This window comes from Gambusia affinis, linkage group LG11 (assembly GCF_019740435.1).
Source record: "Gambusia affinis linkage group LG11, SWU_Gaff_1.0, whole genome shotgun sequence".
NCBI lineage: Eukaryota > Metazoa > Chordata > Actinopteri > Cyprinodontiformes > Poeciliidae > Gambusia > Gambusia affinis.
The window spans coordinates 11,760,316-11,786,016 of record NC_057878.1 but is presented as its reverse complement, the minus strand read 5'-3'; the positions used below and the strand labels follow the sequence as shown (position 1 = coordinate 11,786,016).

Genomic DNA, 25,701 nt, shown 5'->3' with positions numbered 1-25,701 from the left:
TATAGTGCCCAATATACATTTTTATTTAAGAATAAAATAAAGCATCACCCAGCTCTTATAAGGAAAATAAAAAGACACAAAGAGGACAAGCAGCAACTTCATCAACACATCAAGAACAAATGAGCTCTAGTTTAAGACACATGGTCGTCTTCTTCTACCGCAGATCAGTGGCACAAGGTCTCCTGCAACGTGAGTTCGGTTAATGAACAAGCTCATCTGGCTCATGGCAAATAATAATAATAATAATAATAATAATAATAATAATAATAATAGTTAAGAAATTTAATACTTTTCACAACTGCATCACCATATTTCTGCTTTATACTTTGCTGCACAGCTGTATTCTGGGACATTTCCATGATCAGTCTCATCAAACAAATAAGCTAAATACATCTAGGATTATGGAAAAACTCATGCTTTATACTTCTCTCTCAGATGAGGGTTACACTTAGGCTAGGAAAACGATGCACCGACAACACAGTCTGATGTTCACTACCTGCAGTAACACTGAAACAGATTGTTTGGGACGGGTACAGAAAGATCAGACAGGCATTTACTCTTTAAGGCTTACTCTGTTGTCCTGTCGTCGCTTTCTCAACTTCTGAAGAAAAAAAAAGAAAACAACAAAAAAAACAAATGTCTCGCTGCCAAAACACACAGGTTTATGCCATGCAATCCTACAGGTTGAGCGTTTCTTAACTGTAAAGTTTGAACATTAAGTTTTAGAGTGACACAAAGACTGCTGAGGGGGGTCATATGTTAAAAATAATCATAAAGAAAGACGTCTTTCCTAGACCGATTTCTGTTTTTCTTAGAGAAACAGTGGAAAAATCCAACTACATTTTATTTACAACTAGGCATGGGCCGGTATGAGATTCTCACAGTATTTTCTTTTCTTCTGTTGAGTGAAGTCGTAAGGGTTTAGCACAAATATAAAACTAAAGTTTTGAGATGATCTATTTGCTTTTATTCCAAACAATCCCTGCAATGTTTGCCAGTTGTAGTTTTAAACCATCTTGAGCTCGCCTACGCCTGAGAATATTTCAAGTAGGGAAAACAATCAAATTGGCATTTTAATGTCGGCATGAATAAAATGTAGTTTAATTTGTTTTAGCCTACTGTCCAGCAGTGCTCAGCAATAGACTTGTGAGGGACAAGGTGGCTTTACTTTACACCAAATATGTTATTTGCAACCCAAACCTTTGCCATACAAATTAGTGTTTTTCTGTAAGATCAAAAACAGCCTTTTTTCAGCCATCTGACCAGCAGTGTGCAGTGAGATAGTGGGGAGACAAGCACGGCCAATGACTGCATTACTCTACATTTTTCGAGACCAGAAATATTTGCAGATGGTCAAATTAAGCTTTTTTGTGAAGCAGGCTTTTTTTTTTTTTTTTTTTTAGCTAGATGACACACAATTGCCAAGAAAAAGGTGGGGGAGGGGCTGCGCTGCAATGTGTGCAGTGCAGCAGTTGTAGTTGTAGTTTTACAAATACTTCAAAACAGTAGAATTAGTCTTTATAAGCATCAGAAATAAGGAACAGACTTTTTTTTAGCCACCTGCTAAGTAGTGTTCAGCAATAGGTGGGAGAGGGGCCGGTCTGCATTAATCTGTGTTGGACACACCTGGAGAAAACTCCTCACTTGGGCACTTTTCTGGCACCTCAAATGTCTTTAAATAATAATAGTAATAATAATAATAATAATAATAATAATAAATAAATAGCAGATATAAAGTTTTGAACCTGAAACGTATCAGAACCTTGTTACGCCTCAACAACCGGCCCATGCCTACGTACAACCACTCAGAACCGAAATTATTCAGACAAATGGACGAGTATCAGTTATCTAAATTAAAGCACTGCCTTTACTTTAGTGAAACTTTATTTCTGAAACCAGCCCGAAGTGACGTAAAATGATTTTAGAACATGCTTTCAATGAGCTCACAACTCCATGACTGGACATCCACCGAACGACTAAACCAACAGCATTATTATCCAGAATATTGAGGCATCACCGTTTAGAGATCTGAGCATTTACTGTACATAAAACAATCATCTTTTTGCATTTATAAATTGAACATAATTATATTATTCTTCTTATAGCTCTCTTTGTTATCTGTCCCATTAGATACAGTATGTACAGTTAAAAACTGCAACAGTTCTGTTGGTGCTGGTGTCGCGAGCACTCTGTCCCAAAGCTGGAGTTAAGACATGGGATGTTTGCACAGTCACGCAGAGCTTCATATACCAAAACAAAGATGACCTGGAAGAATCTTAAAACACACAGCTCTCTTCTGTCCTGTCCGTTTAAAGATCGCACAGCGGGTGAACCTCGTCTCGGTACTGTGTCCCTCGTTGGCCCAGTCGTGAGGCTGTAGCGCTCCTAGCGGAGCAGAGCAGAGCGGAGGGGAGGGCCCTCCGGGACGCCGAGACACTGGCGATGTCCGTATGACGCCTCCGTCTCAAGGAGACCGAAAATGTGGCCAGCTGTTTCTCAACTCGGCTCCCTGAAAGACGGTTTCAAGTGCTTCTGTTTTCTCTTCTGAGGTCTACAGTTTTTCCACTTTTCTTTTTGTACAAGTCTTAAAAAAACTATGATGTCGCTGTAAAAGAAACAATGTTCTGGCTTTCCAGGGTCGGGGTCGGATTTAGAGAGTTTTACGTTTGGATCCTGTAACAATCGGTCGAGCGAATTCCACAAAATCATCTATAAGGACCGGCCATGCACCTTAAGAGAGAGGAGAGATATGCCATGAATTAACTAGTGATGGAACAGAGAAAACAGACGCTTTGTGTGTATTTTGTTACTACAGACTCACCTTCCTCATCATAGTTAGACATGTCATCTGCAATCATGTTACCAAAGTCCAACAATAAGTTCCACGTGTCCTTTGGGATGGATCGTTTATGATGTTCCTGTAACGGGCAAGAGCTGATGAAAATACAGCTAGACCTGTAGGTTTACACCTTGTTTTACCCTCATCGTTAAAACAAATATATTTTCATATCCCAACAGAGCACACCTCTTTGAAGCAGTATATTACTGATGGATCAACTTGTCGAATTAAAACCAACAATTTTTTTTTTTTATTCCAATCCATCCAGTTTCTCTCTCTGGTTCCAAAAGTGGGACATTTAAAGCAAAATTAGATTATGTGGAACTTTTTCCACCACCTGGTGGTTTTCTGTAACACTTTAACTTTGTATGATGGTAAGCAAGAATAATAATAATATATTGGTTTAACTTTTTGTTTCTGTTATACGTTTCAATTTAGCAATCACCAACTGATTCTAAAGTGCAGATTAAAGATCTTCTTGAGTTAACGTTTCAGATTTCTAGATTTTTAGTTAGCATTGCTTTAGATAAACATGTCAACTTTTTTTTTTTTATAACCAGCGGGGCTGTCGGGTAATAACTTCCTTTCTAATAGGACATGAGGACGGCCTCTGTCGGGCATCCTGCATTTTTCTCTGAACTCTTCCCACTAAGTAAAGGCGCGCAGGTCTACCAGCCTACAGTTAATTATGGGGCTTTTCAAACCTTCTTAAACACTAGCATTAGCTTAATGTTTGGAAAGATTTTTGACAAAAAAAAAAAAAATAAAAGCTGAAATTATTTAAAATTTTCACAAAGTTTAAACCCTACACTTGTTAAAAATGATGAAAGTTAAATCTTTGTGAACAAGCTCTACATTAACCAAACGGCGTCCTCATGAAAGTGTTTGAAGAAAAAATAAATAAATAACAACACAGATTTACAAAATATTTACCCATATTTCGTCTGTTAGACTTTTTCTACATTTGCTTGTTGAGATTCAACGGTTTCCAGCCCAAATTCTACTGCCAAGGTGCATGGAGAACGAAAAAACAAAAGTCCTGATGAGGTGAAGACTGCAGCAGTCAGAGTTATGTATTCTGGGATGAACTGCCTGGACTACAATCAAAGTTATTTAAGTAAGATGTATTCTGGCTCTCTGTCTGCAGTACATTTGATGTTGGCAGGTAAAGCAGCAATAAGGAAGGCAAGTTGCTGAGGAACTACAGGTTGTAAGTTAGCTACAAAGCTTTCAGTAAACCTTCTAAAGATGGAGTTTTTCCAGTAGCTGGATAGACGACCGATTATCTGCATCTGTGTTTGCTTCACCACATTGCCACTTCCTTTTCTTCTAAAACGCTTTCCCACTAAGTTGATGCAACAAACAAATACATAATGGGAAGAAAATTGAAGGCTCGCCATCTCTGGACAAAAGATATTGTCATAATTCAATAACTTTGTAAGCAGAAGGAGTTTCTCATAAGATGCTCCATACTTGAAATGTGAACACTACTAGCACTTCGTTAATGCACAATTTTTATTTTGTTTCCTTCAAATATGTATTTTAAGTGTGCTTATTATTTGTAGAATAAGCTTTAAAAATATTTATCATGTGTTATCTTTAACAGGTCTGAGAGTCACTGTATATTATAGCCATGCAGAGTGTGAATGTATGGTATTTTAAATAATATGTCCTATTGGATGCTACATCCAAACAATCCTTTGTATGTTTTATTTAGTGATTGACAATAAATTTGGCTTAATATATCAGGCAGCTCTAAGTTTCACAGTAAAAAAAAAAAAAAAGAAGCCAGCGAGATTCATCAGCAGCTGTTGTAATGTCGGCTTTTACACCACTGTGTACAACACAGGTTTTCATAGAAAGGGCCAAGGGCCATGTAAAGCACGTCCCTGACTCCAAAAATGAAATACATTAGGACAAAACTATAACTTTTCAATTAAAATCTACTTTAAACATGTTTGATGCAACACAAAGTGATCATGTTTACCAAACTTTCTGGTTTCCTTCTATTTTCATGGTAGACAGGACCACATCTCCTCACTAAATTATACTCTAAAGTATCCCTTTGTGCATCCAAATCTGCTTTTAATTGCTTTACTAAAACTTGGATAAATACAGCAGGTGTTTTCAAATGAAGACTGACCTAGATCCTGTTTTTATTTCTGAGGTTAGACTAAATATATTTTTCAGTTTTCTTCATTTGAGCTCAAAATGACGTTTTGGATCTACAATCCAATTCACACACACACACACAAAAAAAAAATTTATTAGTTTACTACTTTTAATTAAAATGGGTCAAGCTTAGTTTATTGTTGAGGAGATAAAATGAATAAAAATGAGAACATTTCTGGTAATTTTAGGTTTTAAAAATGTAATTTTTTTTAGCGCGCAAGTACTTTTGAGCTTATGATTTTGGCCCACGTGACGAAAGGTTTGGACACCCCTTGTTTAAGATGTCTGGACTGAATCACAAACCCACAGATTGAACCTCTAACGATGGATTGTGTCCAGTTTCTTATCTTTCAAATTAAAGCTGAACTCAACCCATTAAGCAATTTCAGTTCAGTAATGTAATGCACAAAAGCTAGAGATTGCACAGGCTTTAAAATGAGGTTATTATAGGGTATGAAAGACGGGATATAAATTACTGGCACCGTTTTCACTCACCAAAAGAAATCTATTCCAAAGGTCAAGGAACTTAAATCGTCCTGACAGAACCAGGTTCCAGTAGGCTACAGCCATCTCTAAATCTGCAACAAGAGGAACAGCTCAGATTTTTATCTGCTCAAAATGAGACCTCGTCTGCTGACATCCGGGCCATTTAACCTACCAAGACCTTTCTGTCCAGGGTTTTTGGCAAAGTTAAAAGTGAACTGGTAGAAGTCTTTGAACTTCCCGCTGTCTTTTAGCTCCTGCTCTAATCTTGGCAAAAGGGCTTTCAGTTTTTCTGGACTGTCGCACCTAAAACAAAAACAAAAAAACAGTCCAGTTATGTCAAAAATAATCACAGGCTGGCATAACCCAGCCAGTCGTGACAGGACCGCCTGGATGCTGAAGACAAACTGGCCGACAGACTCAGAGACACAAGCCTTGAAAGTCAAAACATCGCAACTTTCTCATTGAGTCATCACACGAAGACACAGAATACCCAGGCTGTGGGCGGATCTATATTTAGCCGGCCTTCCCTCCCTTGGAGCTACAGCAGGAGAAACACCAGGAGATGAAACTAGGAGTGCAAAGGCGGCTGCTGATGAAAAAAAACAAACAAAAAAACACTCACCCCAGTTCTGTCATTCCATCCATGAACTCTTTCTTGGTGAATTCGCACTGAGTGGCGGCGTGGAACTTCCACGCGACAACCAGCACGGTGATGCTGGCCGGGTCCAATGAGAGGTCGTCACAAAACTGCTGGATCCCATCAATGCCGATCTTATTTTCATCCTGGGGATCTATCGAAACAAAGAGCTGGGTTACTTTCTCCGTTTTGGAGAAAACAAAAGCACAACCATGTGAAGCTTTCTACATCAACCTGAGATAGTGAAGCAGAGACTTACAAAAAGCTTTGCTTTGTTATGTCACAACCAAAACCTCCGACCAACGCAACGTAGCAACATCAATATGCAGTGGAACGTTGAGATACAGACGATGCGGAAACTTTTCAACAAATAGAAATCGGAGGTTTGGCTGGAATTTGTGTTCAGCCCCAAAACGCCTTTAACTGCAATAACACCTGCAACTCCTTTCCTGTCTGATTCTAATTTATGCAACTAGAAATAAGACATTTTTGTAAAATCACTCAAGGTTAGTCAGACTGGAGGAGAGGTACGTCTGCGCTTCAATGCTCGATTCTTGAAGCTGATTTGGACTTTGACTGGGCCATTCTAACACGTGAATATGTTTCGACCTATGACAGAGCTGCACAACATATCAAATTGCAACTTTGCTTTCCAGTAGGATGGAAAGCAAGTAGGATGGACTTGTCTTTTATGCCTACAATGGATATTGATTTGCATACCCCAAATCTGAAAGCTCAGATAGAGGGGCTGGGACATTATGATGATGGAAAATAAACTTCTCTTCAGTGAAATATTAAACAATAATACTACAGGTGGCTTGTGATAGAGGGGTCTTCTTGTAACTCACTGAGGGCCACTCTTCTATAGAGGCCAGATTTGTGGAGTATGTGACTATTAGTTGTTTGGGTTCTCCCACCTGAGATGTGGATACCTGCAGCTCATCCAGAGTTATCATAGGAAGCTTGAATTTTTCTGTCGTTAATGGCAAGTAGTCATCCTACCAAGCGGAGATGCCTTGGTAGCTTGACATTTACAACCAATCCCTACTTTACACTTCTCGTAAATGTTATCTGCTGTGTTCCTAGGTCTTCATTAAGCTGTTTGTAAACTAATTTTCTCTAACACTATAACCGAGGTTATAGTAAATGACTAATGTTTATACCTCTGAAGGTAAAAACAGTCATGAAAGCTAATTGCAAATACAAACCACAATTCATAGAATATCTATTGCTTTTTTTCTACTACGTAATTATTCCCTACTTTGTGTTGGTCCATCACATAAAATCCCGATAACATACACTGACGTTTGTAGGTATAATAGAACAGTTTAATGGGCATAAATACTTTTAAAGAACTGCGGTATCAGCATGCAGAGCAGGATGTGAGTTATCGAGCCTTACCTTTGTAACGATTGTAGAGCTGCTCCAGCTTTTTCCGGTCCACCGAGGTTTTCATGGATTCCTTACAGTAAAGCTCTGGATTCTGAAAATAGTTGTCCGTCGCAACTTCTAGTTTCCAGTCATTTTGCGTGAGGCAGTACACGGCCGTCTTCTCCCCGGCCTGTGTGAAGGACATGAACTGCCGTACCTTGTCCCTCTGTGAAGACTTCAGCTTATGCTGCGCAGACACGGGACAGGGGTGGTCAGAGACAAGCGGCATCAGACCGGGCAGAGCAGAAACCACGGCACGAACACAGAGAGACACAAGAATGAAAACAAACAGCGAGATGCAAACATTGAAACACATTCAGAAGGCAAGAAATCGCTCAGAAACTCATACGTCAAACACCATCAGTAACCCCGACAAACAGGCGTTTAACAGGATGGTAATTATACGCTGTGTGAGAGCAACACAGGCTCTTCTGAAGAGGGATGTTGTCGGTACTCAGAGCACATGCTGTACCCCTAAGGGCCCCGCAGATAACTACAGTCACAGACGTAACATGAGGATGGAAATAAGATGCCATCGCGACGAGCCAGAGGTGCAACAAGTCTGGAGTGTAACGCAAGCTCTGCGCCGAAAATACTGAGGAATATAAAAATAAATAATTCAATCAAAACAGGCAGGGAGTGCAGATTACAGGAGAGACTTTAACTTTTAGTCAGCTCCAACCAAACATATATGAGTAAAGAATACTGAAACCTAAAAGTTATATGGTACTTGTTTATAGGAATCTGTGAGGCCAAGAAACTTTCATAATACACCTTAAGCAAAGCTGCACATGACTATCTTGTTTCCAAACACTATGGTTCAAAACCAAGTGAAAACTATTAGCAGGCAGTTGCCAGTTTAAAGTCTTTCTAATGGGATATTAAGGTGCTGGAGAAAAGACCGGTTACACAGCAATGTTCTTCAGCTGTATGGACTATAGTATACAGTAAAAAGCATTGCCTTTTGTCCACCTGTTGCTGTGCAATGTTTGACAGCTGGCTGAAGAAAAGACAACTACATTTTTCTCATTCAGAAAAACCCAAATCGGCTGTCACTCTTATAAAACACACAGTTAGAAAGCTATTAGTTAGAAAGCTGCCTTAGATTAAAAAAACAACAAAAAAAGTTAGTCCATTTTTGTTAAAAATCTTTAGGTTGTTATCGGGATACCTTGTTTTTTTGTGTGTTTTTTTTAACATGAGGTTACCATATGGTGACAACAGTCCCAGTTCATGGTTTCCAATGAACTGAATTACAGATTAAATCAGATATAGTGCTACTGCTCATTCAGGTAATTTATCAAACTTAGCTTGGATATGCAGATTATCTCTTATGTTTTCATTTCAGATGAAAGAGAAGCAAAAGCGTCTGGGTTTTGAACCTAAGGGCTGAACACAACTATGCATCTGTTGAAATATCCGTAGGGTGCATATAATTTTACTATGCTTTTTCTTCTTCTAATATTTCTAACTTTACATTATAAAGCAAACTGGTTCAACGGAAGAGAAAAATCTCGACCAGCTGCATCATCAAGACACTTCTCTGCAGAGCAGTATTTCCTGAAAGCGAAGACTAAAGGTTGAGTTTAACGAGCTCCTATTGACCCGCCTTACATTTTTACTGATTTCTGTCATTAATCACGCGTGGATTGAGATGGATGTTCCGTTCGCCTTTAAAGACTAACCTGGTCATCGTTGGGAAACATTTGGGTTAGCTTTGTCTACATCCCAGCTAGTAACTTGCACAGGCTAACGCTAGCTGAGTTAGCCAGAATGTATTGACAACAATCATGAGAATATATCCTCCGCACAAAAGTGTCAGTGCTGTTATGAACAGGCCGAGATTTTAGTGAAACGACCCCGTCCGTGTTTGAGGTCCAGCGGTTGACCTGCTTACAGCCGAAGTTACCAGACTGCCAAAAAGGGACGTGTGGCTAATGCTGCTAGCTGCTCTCAAAATATCAACTGACCTTCCCTGAAACAGCAGCGAAAACAATTAACTGAGCACTGTGAGCCTCACAAAACGCGACACATCATGCGCTTCGACATTATTCCATCAGTCTTGATAGGTAAGCCTTCATGGCACAAAAGCCAGCGCCTGGGTTTGTGTTTATTTTGGTTACCTACCATTTTTACACCCGCTGTTTGACCAGTTTAGTAGCCCGTCTGTTGCTCCACGTGCGCATGCGCGAAGGAAGTAGCTGAGCAGAAAGCAGAGGTTTGCAGCATATGTTCTTGTGTGAGCTGCTTTATTTCAGGGACCAAATGAGGATCCTTTCGGATCTAAACTGAAAGGAAAAATAAAACAGCTTGAGTGACAATTCACAAAAATATTCTAATATTTCTAATTCATTATTTGGTGTACACCTTGCTGTAAAACATATCTTACATAAAGAAACAACCTGAATTCTTACCCTGGTACCCTTCCACCTGCTTATCTTTGCAGGGCATGGGGGACTAGTGCCTATCTGCAAGAGGTGCGATACAGGGCCACAGTCCATCATAGGGCAATGGTTGTTTTTATTAAAAATTATTTAAGTATGTGTATGTGCATATTTTCCTAAAGTCGGTCCTCGAGGGCCGGCATCCTGCACGTTTTAGTCCTTTCCCTGGTGGTAGTAACGACCTTTTCAGCATGTAAATGCTCTCCTTAGGCCATCTAATGAACCATTATTGGATCCAGGCGGGTTAAACCAGGGAGAGAACTAAAACATGCAGGGTGCCGGCCCTCGAGGACTGACTTTGGGCACCACTGTCCTAGAAAGAAAGGGGATCAAGGAAAACCACTAGTCTTATTTAGATCACATTTGTCTCACAGATTCCAGTTTGTTCATGTTAATGATAAACCTTCATAAACTAAGGCTATTTGCAGGGTTCAAAGTTTGAGCCAATTATGCTACACACACGCACGCCCCCACGCGCACGCACACAATATTATGATAAAACAGAAACACATACAAACGTTTTCTCTTAGGAAAATTATCAGACCACATCATGGAATGACCTTCCAGTGTACTGCTGAGCTCTGTTTTTCTACAAAGCCAACTAGACTACAAGCAGACACACTAAGTTCTACCATCTTAAAGGTACAGAAGACTAGAGAACTTTTAAATGCTATGCTTTTAAACTCAGACGAGACAGAGGTTGTCATTTTTCAACCAGTACACCGAGGAGAAAAAACCCACAATTATTAGATATGTTTCTGTTCAGGGTGTATCGCTTCCCACCTGCCATGGATGAATGGCTCATGTGATGGATCACTGTTCAATACATCATCTGAAAATGGAAAGAATCGACAACTGAGGTGGAACAATGTAATCTTATGACAACTAAAAATTGTTTTCTCCATAAATGGAAGAGTGGCAAAAAGGAAGCCAAAATTTGAAAGAAACCCATGAGACATCCCACATGGCTTTTCACAAGTTATGTAAGGAGACGCAGAAAACATGTGGGAGGACTTTTTTTCTGATGCTAAATTATACTCTCAAAAGATGCAAGTACCACTAATTTCAAAGAAAAAAGTCAATCAAACATTATTTATGCGTAATTTATACTCTATAATCTGTGGAAACTTATTATTGGAACAATGAACAAACCCTTCTTTAAAAGTATTTTTATGCATCTTCCCTCTGTTTTCTCTTTTTTATTGATCAACCACCCACACATGGCCTCACCTTGTCAAAAATGCACCTTTATTATTTCCAAAAGCATTAACACAAAAACTTAAAAAGAGCATAAACACTAAACACAGTTTGTACCTAAATTTGATCATTTATTGTGCAAGGTTGGCTGGCTGGTTGACATGTGACGAGTCCTCAAGGACAGACTCCCGCAGAAATACTCATGATCATCTAAAAGTTATGGCATTCCTGCTCAACAATGGTTTTTACTTCAATAATTTGAAAGAAACAAAATAGAGACACGTGAACCAAAAATAGACCTAGAAACCAAAACTATGAACATGAGTTTCCTCCAAAGCTTTTATTTCAGTGCTTGGCTTACATTTTATTTTGAATCAATATGTCAAACTGATATAATCACTGTGAATAAAAAAAAAGATACAAAATAGCTTCTGTCTTATTTTGAGTTTCTTTTTTTTTTTTCAAAATGGATGGCATAATATTATATTATGGCCTTTTTAAAATGTGGCTTTGACTAATATATTTTTGCTTATAGTTAATATTTATCCTGAAAAAAGCATTGGGAGACAAAACATTTGTCAACAATGACACATGAGTCCATGTTTTTATGGATAAAAAGTTACGGAGTACAGCTCATTTTTCATGCAGTCTAAAATATCGCTTTGAGCTGAGCTGACAGAAGGCGCAGCTCGGTTTTATCTCATGCAAAAATGAATCCACCCCGCCACAAGTGTTATGAACACACCACACAGCAGTGTCACTGATACTGTATCTGTGGACATCAGCTTCCTTTCTGCCATCACTGTCATTTTATAGTGAAAGGAGTGTAAAATAGACAAAGTCATGGACTGTAGTGATATTTTGTATACAGTGTCCATGTCCCTCACAAGCATTATAGCTTTCAAAGGCTTTGGATTGTATTTTATACATAAATTTCTGCTGGCTTTGTCAGTAAAAATAAGATATATTGACGGAGTTATTGCCAGTGTTATGAAAAGAATTGTTTTTGTTTTTAATATTGCTTATTTTGAGCTTATGAAACCTGAATTTACTGGCATAACTCACAAACAACAACCCCCAAGGGTCCAAGCACAGACCCCTGAAGAAACGCTCCATTAAACACAAACACTTCACAAAAGCCACACAGCAGTTACACTAAACAATGCAAACTTCATCATTGTTTAAGTTATTGGTAAAATGTACAACAACAAAAAAAAAAACACAAAAAAAAAAGTGAAATGAAATAAAAAAAAAAAAGATTTTGATGCATTTTTAAAAAGGTTTATTTTGGAGCAAACCTCACTAGTATTACTTGATGGTGACTTCTATTAATTTGGGATGTAATAGCAAAAGTTGACTCTCATGTTCCTCTACAGCTCTTGTAAAGAATATTTATTAAAATGGCATTAAATGACTGTCATGCTTTAGAGCAGGGGTCCACAATCAGTGACTCAAGGGCTACATGTGGCTCTTGAGATTCTTAAGTGTAGCTATTAATAAATTTACTAATAATGCAATAGAATGAGCAATGTTGTACATGGTGAAATGGTATATGGACTGAATTTATGTACTACTTTAGTCATTTCAACATCTAAAAGCACTGTGCAAATAAGAGAAACATGTTTTGTTCTTTTTATAGCATCTTTCAATTTGCATGTTAAAACAGGTTAAACTTTATTCATCATATAGACTTAAATGCATGCAGACAATGAAGTACAACTAAACAAAACTTCTTTAAAAACACTGACTGTGACAAAGCTAAAGGGTCACACTGTGTTTAGATGTAGGTTGTATCAACAACCTTATGATTTCTGTTTTTGTCCAGTGTTACAAGACCTTCTTGTTCACATTTCTGTGAAAGAGTCATACAGAGTAGCACATCCTCATAGAGAGAGATTTCAGTTTTTAATAATCTGAAATCTCTGTTTACTATACCACTTGTTAATTAATAAATTTACAAAAAAAAAAAAAAAAAAAAAAAAAAACACTCCCAAGAGAGGTTTGGTTTTTAATTTAGTCATGGGATAAATCCAGCTGTTCTGTGACAATTAGTACAGAGAACATTAGCAAACAAACAGACCGAGAAACACAGCAGACAGACCAGGGATAAAGTTTGAGAGAATTTTAAGCAAGGTTAGGATATAAAACAATACTAAAATCTTAAGAAATCTTGCAACACACTACTCAACAGTATAGAAAGATTTTTTTTGTTCAGTAGGGACGTAGAAACTGGTCAGAGTAGATGAAAATCGAATGTGTTTACATATAGATCAATCCAGATAGAAAACCTGCCACAGATCTACTAATTATAAGTTAACCAGCTGATTAGGGTGCAACGTTATATGTTTCCAATATTTCATGTTTTCCCAATATTGGAATTTTCTTAGACACTGAATTATTTTGGGTTTAAATAACATAAATGTACAAGAAAATTACAAGAAATACTTAAGTAATAAATCTAAGACACAAGTCTCACTTTCTGCAGTAACATTATCCATCCATCCATCCATCCATCCATCCATCCATCCATCCATCCATCCATCCATCCATCCATCCATCCATCCATCCATCCATCCATCCATCCATCCATCCATCCATCCATCCATCCATCCATCCATCTATCTATCTATCTATCTATCTATCTATCTATCTATCTATCTATCTATCTATCTATCTATCTATCTATCTATCTATCTATCTATCTATCTATCTAAAGATAAGAAAAAATTCCTCTTCTCTAATGTTTTAATTAGAAACTTGATCTAAATGTAAACTTGATTGCCTCTAAAGAGAGCAGTACATTCACTTGAAGGTTTGTTTTGAAGCAGGAAAACACGACAAGCAAAGTGCGGGAAAATGAACAGCATTGTCCCACTCCTGTGCAGTAGATGGCGGCACAGGCATCTCTAACTCTGGCTGCTCTCCACCAATCCCATGAGCTATAGCGTGTGGGCAAGGACTTCTTTACTGTTTTGCTTTCGTCTCCTCCACGCTGGCCAATCAGAGCAGGCTCAGGCGAGACACCGCCAAGATCAGATTGTGAGAGGCGCTGCTGTGAGCTGTGCTAGTAACAGAGTGCATTTGCTAACTTGGGAAGTGTACCGGTAAGATCCGTTTACTGACTTGTTGGGCTATATTGGCCTTCCGCGGCACAAAGCTCATGCAATTACGCATTAACCGATTGAATGTTTTAAATTTGCTTTGAAAACGCAGACTCGCAGTTTACAGCGTGAACTTTGAGCTAACTGTAGCACGGATCTGGATGACAGCTGGGAGTTAGCTTGTCCGCTAGCAGCTGGGCTAACAAAGCAGCGGAAATTACAGTTTCTCAACTAAGTTAGCACCTAGCTAAAATAACCAGCTGGTAATTAACAGATAACTAGTTATTGATCTACTTTATGTAGTTATCTATTTTGTTATTAAAGTCTTCGGCTTCTATTGCAATAATATCAATAATTGTGTTAGTTTATGTGAAAATAAAAATATTACATTTTAGGGCATATGTGATGTCTTTGCAAAGTTTTGAATTTCCTATTTTAAAATGAAAGTGTTTATAATGTCGAAGCCTTCGCGTTGTTTTTGTAGTTCAGGCAGTCATTACAAGATCTTTAACCTTATATCGTAATTTAAAACAAAGAAATTGCGCTTTGAAATTTTTGAGAAGAAACTATTTGTTTTTTAAAATGCGCAGTCTGTGAGGTTAATCCATAATTATCGATTAGTTTTGTTTTTGAGGGATTGGGAGGTAACGCTCACACTCAGACGTGAATAACAGATTATATTAGCAATCTAAAAACAAATGTGTATTTAGGAGTAATGTATGCATTTTGTAAGTTTTGTTCGCTCTTTCAATTTTGATATTTTTCATTTGCCTTAACCTGAATAAGTTTATTTTATACTGAGGCCGCTGAATTTACCTTCAACCCTTATAAATCCTTCTTGATGAACTAGGATGGCTTACTCATTTTTTAATATAGCAGCTGTCCAGAGGGAAAAGACTTCAAACGTCTGGGTTAGTCGCTCATTATTTTGTTACTTATGAATAAAAATAGTCTTCGGTAGTTAGTCTGCACCGATTGAAAACTACCAGCTGCCATACTTGACCAACAGGCAAATCCTGGCATCCCTTACTGAATTAGCGCCCCCTAAACAAGCGTGTAACGTAAAATAAACGCTCTGGGTAAATACTTTATTATCTGTAAAATATATATCTCTTCAATTTATTTGTAAAACGGATTAAGTATATCGACATTGCCTAGTTTGTTTCCTGTTTAGATGGGATTTAGACCTCCTCTTCCTCCATTCTCAAATGCCAACAACAACAGCCGTCGAAGAGACGAGAGTGCACTCGTAAGTGCACAGATTCACCACTTTAACTCTATTTAACGTGGTGAATGTCCATTTATTTTTCACAGTGGCAGCTCTTGTTCGGACGAGGCTGTATTGTGCAGCAGGGGAGCAGGGTTCTCTGAATTTGTTGTGAATCGGCTCAAAGCGTGCAGGAGCTAACTAATAGCAGGCTAGCAGCAGCGAGCTGAACCTGACGCTCGCTGTTAGCAGGGACGGTTAGCTAGCTGCAGTCAACAAAAGATTTCTACATTGCTGTCAACATATGATGTGAATGCTGCTGCTGTGGCGTGAAGCCCCGCTGTCTGTAGCTGTATAGCCCTGTCAGTGAAGCCACATCGGTAGTTTTGCGGTGTTGTGATAAAGTTAGCGTGCTTTCGTGACCTGTAGCAGAAGTTGGACGATGCCTCTCCTCCGGACGTGCTCGGTACCTGAAGTAGGCCTTGTGCACTCTTAGCGTTGTAAAAGTTCAGAGCATCTAGGGATGGTCTAATGTACTTTTCTACATGCAAAATGTATTCAGATGAGTCTCTCAAAGACTCTCGGGGTTAAAAGTAAAGCAGATTGATCACATCTTCCGTATGTTTGCCAATATGAAAGAGAAATTGGAGCTAACCATAGAGATGTAGTTAGCTTTCTATAGTGTGCTCCCAGTCAGCAAATTGAACTGGGCCTTAGTTCACAAATAAGTTCAAATGATTCTTTGAAAACATGCAATATACATCTGACCTGGGGTTAATTATTGAAATATATTATTTTTCAGTAAAACTAGAAATCTTCCAGTCATTGTAATAATTTATTCTTCTTTTTATTTTGCAGGAATCAGAAGATTGAGTGATACAATTTTTTTTTTATCCTGACACAGAACTCTTTTTGGTCCTTTGGGATCATGGCTAAAGATGTAAGTATATGTGTGTGCCTATAAAGATTATTTATATCAGGGGTGTCAAAGTCAAATGGACGGAGGGCCAAATAAAAAATTTAGGTACAAGCCGAGGGCCGGACTGATCGAATGTTCATTGAAATTTTTTTAAATGACGCATATAGTCTAGTGAACCTAATTGAACCTACTGAAAACCTAACAAATATATTCCAATATGATCAGATAAATAAAGCAATATTCTCTTATGGCTCTGTCAGTAATCTTTAATTTTCAACAGACACAACTGAAATATTTTTAAAATATAATTGGATTAAAATACAATAAAATAAAGTGCAAAAATCTATTAATCAAAAACAACACTTTCATCAAGGAGAAGTAACATGTAGTGAAAACAAATATTAAACTCAGTGTCCACCTTCCTTTTGCCATTTTTGATGGGTATCTGAAAGTTAATTTTACAGTTATGCTGACGACTGCTGTGCTAATAACCCTTCTAGACCGGACGTGTCGCCAGCGACACATCTAAATTTGCAGTACCGTAATTCCGCCACACGTAGCGCTAAGTGGAAAAATTCCAACGGTTTCTGAAAGGAGACGTTGCACTTTCCAGCAAGTATCGGGTTAATACGGTAACCGCAGCTGCAGCTGCAGAAAGTGTAATTAATCCGGGGGCACTCGTTTAATAGACGGTATATTTCGGCAATAACTTGGTGGATATTGAAAGTTCCGTTGTTATGGATACATGGGTAAGTACATCATCTCACAGAACATTTAAAGAACTACTTACAGTTCAAATAAGGAAGATTTTTTTCAGACTGCCGGCTTGCTGCGGTCTGCGGGCCGGTTCTAATAATAAATCAAGATCATCCCAAGGGCCGTAAAAATCTTCTTTTTATTTTGCAGGAATCAGAAGATGTGGTGAAGGGCCTTGACTCTGACATATGTGATTTATATATATATATATATATATATATATATATATATATATATATATATATATATATATATAAAATTTAATTCTTGGACTGAATATCAGGCTGATGCCACCAATGTATATGGCATGGTCCAGTGTCATGTGGGTCATATTTTGATGTGATTTTACTGATTATTCATTTTCTATTCATTTTCTGTTAGATTTTAAACTACTTCATTTACCAAGCAACTTCCAGAAGTTTTTATTCATGGTTCCCGAGTCAGTGGGAGCTTTCTACCAGTTCCACCCTGATTTCTTTGCTAGTTCATCTCTTCCTAATTAGTTTTCATACATGCAAACAAACCTTTTAATATTATTTAATGTACCTAAACCTTTGAAGAAAATTTTTTTTTCTCTTTATAATGAACTGGTAAAATAACTTTGACTGATTATTTGACTTAACTCAAGTCTGGCTTGTTTTATTCTTTGAAAAGTTTGAATTACAGCTTTCTTCATTTATTTTGATTCTGATGCCTATTGAGGCAGGATCATTTCTATGAAATATTCAGATTGTGACTCCTGACCAAACCAAAATGACTTGGCGATATTATTTGCTGGTGTGATGAAACCACTTTTTCTACCTGGGAAAAGTTGTGTATGAAATGACCGAAACTACAAAGGTACAAAATAGTGAAATGACCGGCTACCTTTTTTCTTTTTATGGTAAACAAAATAAATAGTAAGTATGTTTTACTGGAAACATACTTACTATTTATGTTTTAGTAATTAGTAATTCCTGAAGGGGAAATTCTAAGCTATAAAAAAACACATAACTTTTTATCCTTAGTGTCTGACATTAAATTGTTAACTTTTTCTTGTTTAGGTCAGTGACAATAACCAAAAATTGTTCCATCTACCCAAAGCCAGAATGATGAGATGATCATTAAAGGAAATCCTTTACGCTTTATGTACATTTCAATTGTAGACATTAAGACTTGAATTCATTTTGCCTTTGATATTTGTAAATATCAAAATCAGCAAATCATTACTGAGAAATGGGTTTGTGGCTAAAATGAATAACGAGGGTGACTTAAAGGAAATATGAGTTAGTTGTTGATGGATTGAAAGTGTAATTATCTTTTTCTTTTCTTTTTTTTTTTTTACAGGCTGGTCTAATTGAAACAAATGCAGAGCTGAAAGTTTTCATCGATCAGAATCTGAGCCCTAGCAAAGGTATACCCTAATATTTGTTTCTTCTTCCGTACTTAAATACAACTCTGCATACTTTTGAATCATTTTATCTAATCCATTCCTGTAGCATACACACATTTCTGTCCAGGTGCATTCCTTGTTGTTTGAAAGTGAACAACAGGGGGCAATGGAGATTCATTTGCTAGCCCTCCTCATCACTGCTCTCCTTTGTCTCCTCTCAGGTGTTCTGTCCTTGGTTACTGTCCAGCCTACAGCTGCCCCCAAACAGCTTCTACCCAAAACCCTCGGGCCGTCTAATGTGAACGTTGCTGCACACATGCAGCATGTGCCACACATGGTGAGTGTGCATGGGGGAAAATCTCTGTAAGGCCACCACAATAAATAAATTACTGCACAATTTCTCCAGATCTTAAAAAAAAAACCCCAAACAAACATAGTTTTGCTTAATCTTTCGTAATGTAAGCCCCCCTATTATCATTGCGAGGTGACCGGGCAGAGGGTAGGTGCAGGCAGTTGATCCTAAGCTCATCAACTCTACAGTCAGCAGGATTACACCCATCATCTCATTATGTTGAAGCAATGTATACACAACGGAAATCAGCTTACATATCACCTTAGCGAAGGAATAGATCACCTATCCTCTGGAGGCCTACTCATGTTGATGTTGGTGGGGTTTTACATGTTCACCAAAAGTCCAGAAACGTTTTCCAGAAAAGCAGACGTTGGATGGTTTGATGCTTCGATATGTAAAGGAGACTCAGGAGCGAGTTTAACGGGTTGATTCAAACCTTCAGTCTGAGCAGCTGTAGTTTCTCTATAACCTGATATGAACTTCCCCTTGAATTAAATCACCTGCACTATCATAGTCAAAGGTAAAATTCACAATGCTGTTGAATATGAAATCTGAAATATTATTGACCCAATCAGTAATATAAGGTCATAATAAGCTTTGTTTCTCTATGGTTATCAAGTTTTTGTCTTCCAGCGTCGTCTTCCGTTCTTTTTCGGCTGCTTATTAATAGAAATTTACTAGATGTTAAAGTAGACAGATACTTTATTAAGCCCTTGTGGGAAATTGTTTTGCAACAACAGCAGCAACAACAAAAACAGGCAAACGGGTAAAAATGTAAAAAAAACAAAAAACTAAGTCACATAAAGTAACCTGAACTTGAGTTGCATTCAGTCATTTTAGCTTTTTAAATGCCATAGACATTAGCTGTTTAAGAAAGTTTCTAATTGAAACCTGTAGCTGTTGCCAGACTGATCCAGAAAATATTACTTTACTGTTTTAATATAATCTAAACCCTGCTAAATGTGTTTTTTTCAAAAAAATATTAGTTAAAGACGATTAAATTTTTCATTTACTGTAGCCGGTCAGTCTGATTGTTCTCGCCACTTCTGCCCTCTCCTTTTCAGGTGATTGGAACGCCGCAGAGGCCGACGGTATCAAACACGATTCTGGTAAACAGTCCACACACGCCCAGCTCCCAGTTCCTAACTCAGACCCAGCCCGCTGATGCCTCGCCCTGGTCGTCAGGGTGAGTTGTTGCTGAGCTTTGTGAAGCTTAAATTCAACGTAAAGCATTCATACTCCCTGCACTTTTATAGCATTTTGTTACATTACATGCAAGCAAAACATGAGAGTATTTTATTGAGATTAAACAGCATTAACAAACACATAAAATTGCATAATCATGAAGTGGGAGGAAAAGGATCAATGGTTTTAAAATGCATCTCAAATAAAACGTAAAAGATTTTTGTTTTTATTGAGCCCCTACGAGTTGATTGTATGTTGATTGAGTAACAGCTACACATCTTGTACAAGCTTACGTACACTTTAGCTCTTTTTTGCAAAAGCCTGACGCTTTTTTGGATTGGATGCAGAACCTCTCCGAGTAGCCATTTCCAAGTGTTTCCACAGATTCTTAATTTGACTTAGATCTGGAAGCATAATTTGACCTAAACATTTTCACTGTAGCTTTGGCTGTTTGATGCCATTCTCCTAGTTCTAGTAATTTTGAGGATACTTTGTCTTTCAGTCACATCTTGGTATGTTTGCAGTTGTGGCAAATTAGTAAAATTTTTGGATTGAACTAATTATGCTAGATGTTTAGAGCTTGGGATATTGTTCCCCCCCGCCCCCCAACTCTGCTTTCTCCTTGACCTGTCTGTCATAATTATTTTTTCTTCTTCATGATGCTGTTTGTTCTGTTATGTTCTGGATTTATACTGCGATTAAATCAGGTGGACTCTGTTTACTTCTTATTTAAAAGAAAAAAAAAAAGATATTATTTTGTTTCTATTTCTCACTTATGGAAAATAGACCCAATAGTAACTATTATGGGTCTTCCCCATAATGTTTGAAACGTGAAAAACTTCAAGGTGTGCAAGTGTTTTTGCACAGTTTTCTCTGTCTTTCCAAGTGATTAAGTTCTCAACGTGTCACCGTATTTAGACGTGTAGTGACGGGGCGGGGGGGCTCTGTCCACAGAAAGCGGGGTAAAAAAGGGGAGAAGAATGGAAAGGGTCTGCGGCATTTTTCCATGAAAGTGTGTGAGAAGGTGCAGAAGAAAGGAGTCACCACCTACAACGAAGTGGCAGACGAACTGGTGGCAGAATTCAGCTCTTCAGACAACCACATGTCGCCTAATGACTCGGTGAGAGTTGCAGTTTTCTCCAATGCGAGACGGCGGCAAAACTGATTCAAAATTGGTACTTTGTGGTAATTAGGCAATTTTCTTTTTCTTCTTTTTTCTCCCAGCACGTTTATGACCAGAAGAACATACGGCGGCGTGTTTACGACGCGCTCAACGTGCTCATGGCCATGAACATCATCTCCAAAGAGAAGAAGGAAATCAAGTGGATTGGCTTGCCCACCAACTCCGCACAGGAGTGCCAAAACCTGGAGGTACAGAGGAGGAAACCTTTTCCACCTCGCCGTCTCCAAACGTTTTACGACAGCTCCACGTCTTAGCTGCTGCTGCTTGATTTGCTCCTCAGGTGGAGAGACAAAGGCGGCTGGAGAGGATTAAGCAGAAACAATCACAGCTGCAGGAGCTCATACTGCAGGTGAATGGAGTGCTTGTACCAATCCTGAGGTGGATCGTTCAGGCTGAACCTTCTTTACTAATACAGTGTAGTCAAACATATTTCCTCAATTATTTGTTTCACACACTTAAATGATAACCAGAGTTTATACTGATCCTTTAAAACAATTCTGCAGCATCCGTGGGTTTAAAATTCCCTAGATTTAATGAAAGACTTGATGCCATTCTTTTTGCCAATACTCGATGGCAGAACCGCTTATGTCTAACTTTAAAATAAACGGAGAAGCTATTAGAGTACAATCTGCAGAACAGGGAGATCTGAGAGGAATATTTTGAAAATGAAGTATAGAAATAAAGTTGGTACCAAATATTTTACAGTGGTGTAAAAATGAAAACCATAAGTATTTGTCTCCCTGATAAAATCAAACCCCAGACTGTAAAATATCTGGTGGCTACTTAACAGTTCATGTTTGTGTCTCGACAGCAAATAGCCTTCAAGAACCTCGTTAAGAGGAATAAAGAGACAGAGCAGCAAGCAAACAGACCCCCACCTCCAAACTCCATCATCCATCTTCCATTTATTATCGTCAACACCAGCAAGAAGACCGTCATCGACTGCAGCATCTCCAACGACAAGTACGTGATCGCCAGCTCTTTTATGATTTAAGTTTAACTCCGGTAGAAGAGAAACTTTCACATTAACGTCATTCTGACTACTTTTGGACTTGTACAAAGTCCACACAAGGAAATTAAATGGCTGAATTGCCTCATTACGCACTCAAACACTACAGAATCCTCTCTAAGGAATTAACAAAAATATTAAAGTTTTACTCTTTAAGCTTCGAAATTGACTCGGCTTTGGAGAAATGTTTTCTCAGTCTCTTAAAGTCAACTTCCTGTCTCCGTGCTGAATTACAAATTTATGTGGAGACAGCAGAATGAGTCATTTGCTGTGAAAAATACGACTGTTTTACAATTTAAAGCCTCGCAAGAAGTTCTGCAGGAAACATGCAATTCTCACTTCAACAGAGGAATGACCAAATAAGTTCCGATTTGTACATGAGCAAATCAAAAAGATGATGTATCAATTACCATTTTCAAGTTCCTTTGAAATATATTTTTTGTGTAATTGGTTTGAAAGTAAATACAAAGTACTTTTAAGCACGTTGTATTCAATATTCAGGTAATGCTACTCTTAAGTTCTCTGTTATAGTTGACATTTTCCTGGCCTAGTAGGAAGTCGTGATTGCCCAAGGATGCAGTTATAGATCATGTAGCTCATGCACTGACGAGAGATTTAGTTGGTTCCTCAGACATTGTCAAGTTCAGGCCAGACGGCACAGATTTCGTTGCTTTCCACTTTGCTGTTTAGGTTGTTCTGCACCAAATTGTTGCGGTAGTGGAAAGGAGCAATCTGCTTCCAGCTCTGACCCTCTGGCTGCTATAGAGAATGCTGGGTTTTTAAACGTTTACTGCTGAAATGAGCTGAACAGCTTCTATTTCATTCTGTCTCCAGCGCCGTCTTTTCCCCATCAACGCCAAAGTGGGAATCTGACGTTTTACAGTGTCTCCCGTTCTGCTCCTTGTCTCCAGGTTTGAGTATTTGTTCAACTTCGACAGCATGTTTGAGATCCACGACGACATTGAGGTGCTAAAGCGCATGGGCATGGCCTGTGGCTTGGAGGTGGGGAAGTGTTCTCCTGAAAACCTGAAAATTGCACGAAGCCTGGTGCCAAAAGCCCTGGAGCCTTACGTTATAGGTAAATGCTTTCGAACTTATGCCAGTGTCAGAAAGAAATGCAGTTAAGATGAAGATGAAATGGAGAAACGGTTTGATTAGATTAGGATATGTTTTCATTCATGTCAGGTTATCTTAATCTATTCAGCAGTTTTTAGTGAGTAAATAGTCCGGCAGCCGTCATGTATTCACCGTATTTGTCCAAATAATTTTCTTGAAGAGATGGCAAAAGGCCCCATCAGCAACGTCTACATCACTGGAGGTTCTTCTGCCAATGGAGGTCGTTACACTGCAAGGTGGGAGGCAGATATTATTATCTAAATGTGTTTTTTCTTTTTTTCTCCCCAGTTTATTCAGGTTTATCTTTATTTTGACCTTAGTTTCTACTTTCACTTCGTAGTGACGGCTGCACTGACGGCACCATGGCGTCCAGCTCAAACGACTCTCACTACAGCGGGTCTCGTGTTGAGACCCCCGTCTCTTACATGGGGGACGACGACGAGGAGGATGAGTATGAGGAAAACGACGACGAAGACTAACCCTCCCACAGCTGGCCACTCCAACGAGCGCAGTCCTTCAAACCACAGTCACCATGGGAATCGAATCCCCCCGTTTTTTTTGTGTGCGCTTCTTGAACACCCCCCGTCCCGGTCCCTGTGTCCCACGCCTGTATGTCTGTCTGGCTTTCTCAGGGCTGTAGATGAATATTGAACAAGCAGAGGCAGCGCTCTGCTCCTGAATCACGTGCACCTGCACCACAGCTCTGGGGGGAGGTGCGATCCAAGGGAACTGTAGGCTTTTTCTTTTTTCCTTTTTTTTTTTTTCTGGTATTTTTTATTTTTTCTTCTTTTTGACTCGGCCACCTGAAGTCTTTGTACGTCTAATCCTGTTTTTCAATAAGCCATCCCACTATAAAAACACTGCTGTTGGAGAATGTAAAATGTACCTGTTTAAATAGTTACTCGTTTATTATTTTGCTATTAACCTTTGGCAGACAGACATTATGATCAAAATGTTCCGTAATATGTCTGCGTTAATGTGCTGTTGGTCACCTCCGCGGGTCGGGACGCCGTCTGACCCGTCGGTCCATTTTTGTTTTGTGTTCTGCACAATGATTTAAGATAGTTTCCCAATGAGATGGGTTGGCTTCCTTCTGTTTTGTAGGCAGCTGCTTTCTGATCCTGTTTGCTAGTTTTGTTTTTATTTTATTTTATTTTATTATAATTTTTTTTGTATTCTGGAGTTGAGGAATTTTTCACCGCCGCCCTGTTGACGCCTCGGTAGTGTTTACAAAAAATGGCAGCAGCGAGGTAAGGACTCATAACCCAGGCTCCTGATAGGTAAATAAGCTTTGTTTGTTAATTAAGTATATAAATCCTACAAAGATTGTAGCTTATAGTATCCTTTAGAGGCCAGTGGTTAAGATAGACCTTTCAGAAATTATTGATGTAACACAATGTGTGGTTGTATAGATCTTTGTGTATTCCCTTCAAAGATCTCCCTTTTAAAACTGAGCAACACATGTACTGACTCTTCCAAATACCTTTTCTGTAATCTAATATAAGTTTGCAAATTAAAATATAGATTGTTTTAATAAGTTTGCATCAACCGTTTTTTGTTGGAAATGGAAACTCTGAAGTTGAAGACACATGATGGATCTCACATTTTGGTCACTACAGTGAACAGTTGTCTAAAAGCCATTTTCTTGTGCTTCTTGTGGATTGTTCTGTTTTAAATGCACACAGACCACTGAAGTGGACACTAATGCAACATAAAATAGCCTACACTATCAACTACTGGCCATCAGCTGCAAATGCAAGAAATTATTTTTGTTAAATCCAATATGGCCGACTGACCCGGTCCCTCCTACTGTAAACGACTCTTACAGGTAAAAAAAATATAGTGCCATCAGATAACCCCTAAAGAACAAAACTACTGATGTATTTTTCAAGTAACAACTTTGTATTTGGAGAAAATTACAATTGATCACCTAAAAAAAAATAAAAAATATTTTAACAAAATTTTTTTTCCTACCTTTTTTATGCCTTAAGAAAATAAAAAAGAAATTGGAAAACAAAATCCTGATGCAAAGGATAGTAATTCATGAAAGGGTTAAAAACCCCCCAAATATTTCTGAGCAAATAATCAGCTGATTATGTCATTTTAACTCATTTTAACACTCTATTTTCAAAGCATTTACAAAAAATATATGCACAGAAAAGTCGGGCACAAATCAACCAAAGCTTCAATTAAAACTTATACTCTTCAATTTCCCTTTTGTCTTTTTCCTTAAAATTCAAGTTTAAAAGGTAGGCAGTGCACACTTGGGTAATGTGCTCTATTTCTGCATAACAG

General features: G+C 38.3%; 2 protein-coding genes across 6 annotated transcripts; one reads left to right on the top strand and one right to left on the bottom strand.

Moving 5' to 3' along the window:
- Nucleotides 1–1,866: 1,866 nt before the first annotated feature.
- Nucleotides 1,867–10,179, bottom strand: dcun1d2a (DCN1, defective in cullin neddylation 1, domain containing 2a). Of its 2 annotated transcripts, XM_044132230.1 has the most exons (8): nucleotides 9,980–10,179; nucleotides 9,693–9,853; nucleotides 7,536–7,752; nucleotides 6,120–6,288; nucleotides 5,670–5,800; nucleotides 5,507–5,589; nucleotides 2,822–2,918; nucleotides 1,867–2,730 (listed from the first exon to the last, which is right to left on the bottom strand). In XM_044132230.1, the coding sequence occupies exons 2-8, from the start codon at nucleotides 9,693–9,695 to the stop codon at nucleotides 2,651–2,653; spliced, it is 780 nt and encodes a 259-aa protein (XP_043988165.1). In that variant the 5' UTR covers nucleotides 9,696–9,853; nucleotides 9,980–10,179; the 3' UTR covers nucleotides 1,867–2,650. The 2 variants fall into 2 exon arrangements, with proteins under 2 accessions (XP_043988165.1, XP_043988164.1); XM_044132229.1 differs by lacking the exon at nucleotides 9,980–10,179 and having other exon boundaries at nucleotides 9,251–9,693.
- Nucleotides 10,180–14,177: 3,998 nt separating this feature from the next.
- Nucleotides 14,178–24,943, top strand: LOC122840086 (transcription factor Dp-1-like). 4 transcript variants are annotated; one of them, XM_044132227.1, is made up of 13 exons: nucleotides 15,286–15,386; nucleotides 15,482–15,556; nucleotides 16,373–16,454; nucleotides 18,516–18,582; nucleotides 18,783–18,898; nucleotides 19,978–20,099; nucleotides 21,053–21,218; nucleotides 21,323–21,469; nucleotides 21,562–21,630; nucleotides 22,093–22,244; nucleotides 23,202–23,368; nucleotides 23,567–23,642; nucleotides 23,747–24,943. In XM_044132227.1, exons 3-13 carry the CDS (start codon nucleotides 16,443–16,445, stop codon nucleotides 23,883–23,885), a joined length of 1,233 nt encoding a protein of 410 aa, XP_043988162.1. In that variant the 5' UTR covers nucleotides 15,286–15,386; nucleotides 15,482–15,556; nucleotides 16,373–16,442; the 3' UTR covers nucleotides 23,886–24,943. The 4 variants fall into 4 exon arrangements, with proteins under 4 accessions (XP_043988160.1, XP_043988162.1, XP_043988161.1 ...); XM_044132225.1 differs by lacking the exons at nucleotides 15,286–15,386; nucleotides 15,482–15,556 and adding an exon at nucleotides 14,178–14,310; XM_044132226.1 differs by having other exon boundaries at nucleotides 15,341–15,556.
- The last annotated feature ends 758 nt before the right edge of the window (nucleotides 24,944–25,701 follow it).

Bases quoted from the DNA above. Each gene is read 5' to 3' on its own strand.
- LOC122840086 (XM_044132225.1), top strand. The intron at 21,470-21,561 runs GTACAGAGGAGG...TTTGCTCCTCAG, and splicing joins AGGAGTGCCAAAACCTGGAG to GTGGAGAGACAAAGGCGGCT. The intron at 22,245-23,201 runs GTACGTGATCGC...CCTTGTCTCCAG, and splicing joins TGCAGCATCTCCAACGACAA to GTTTGAGTATTTGTTCAACT.
- dcun1d2a (XM_044132229.1), bottom strand. From the start codon at position 9,271: ATGTTTCCCAACGATGACCAG. The intron at 6,289-7,535 runs GTAAGGCTCGAT...TTGTTTCGATAG, and splicing joins GCTCTACAATCGTTACAAAG to ATCCCCAGGATGAAAATAAG. The intron at 2,731-2,821 runs GTGAGTCTGTAG...CTCTCTCTTAAG, and splicing joins GTCTAACTATGATGAGGAAG to GTGCATGGCCGGTCCTTATA.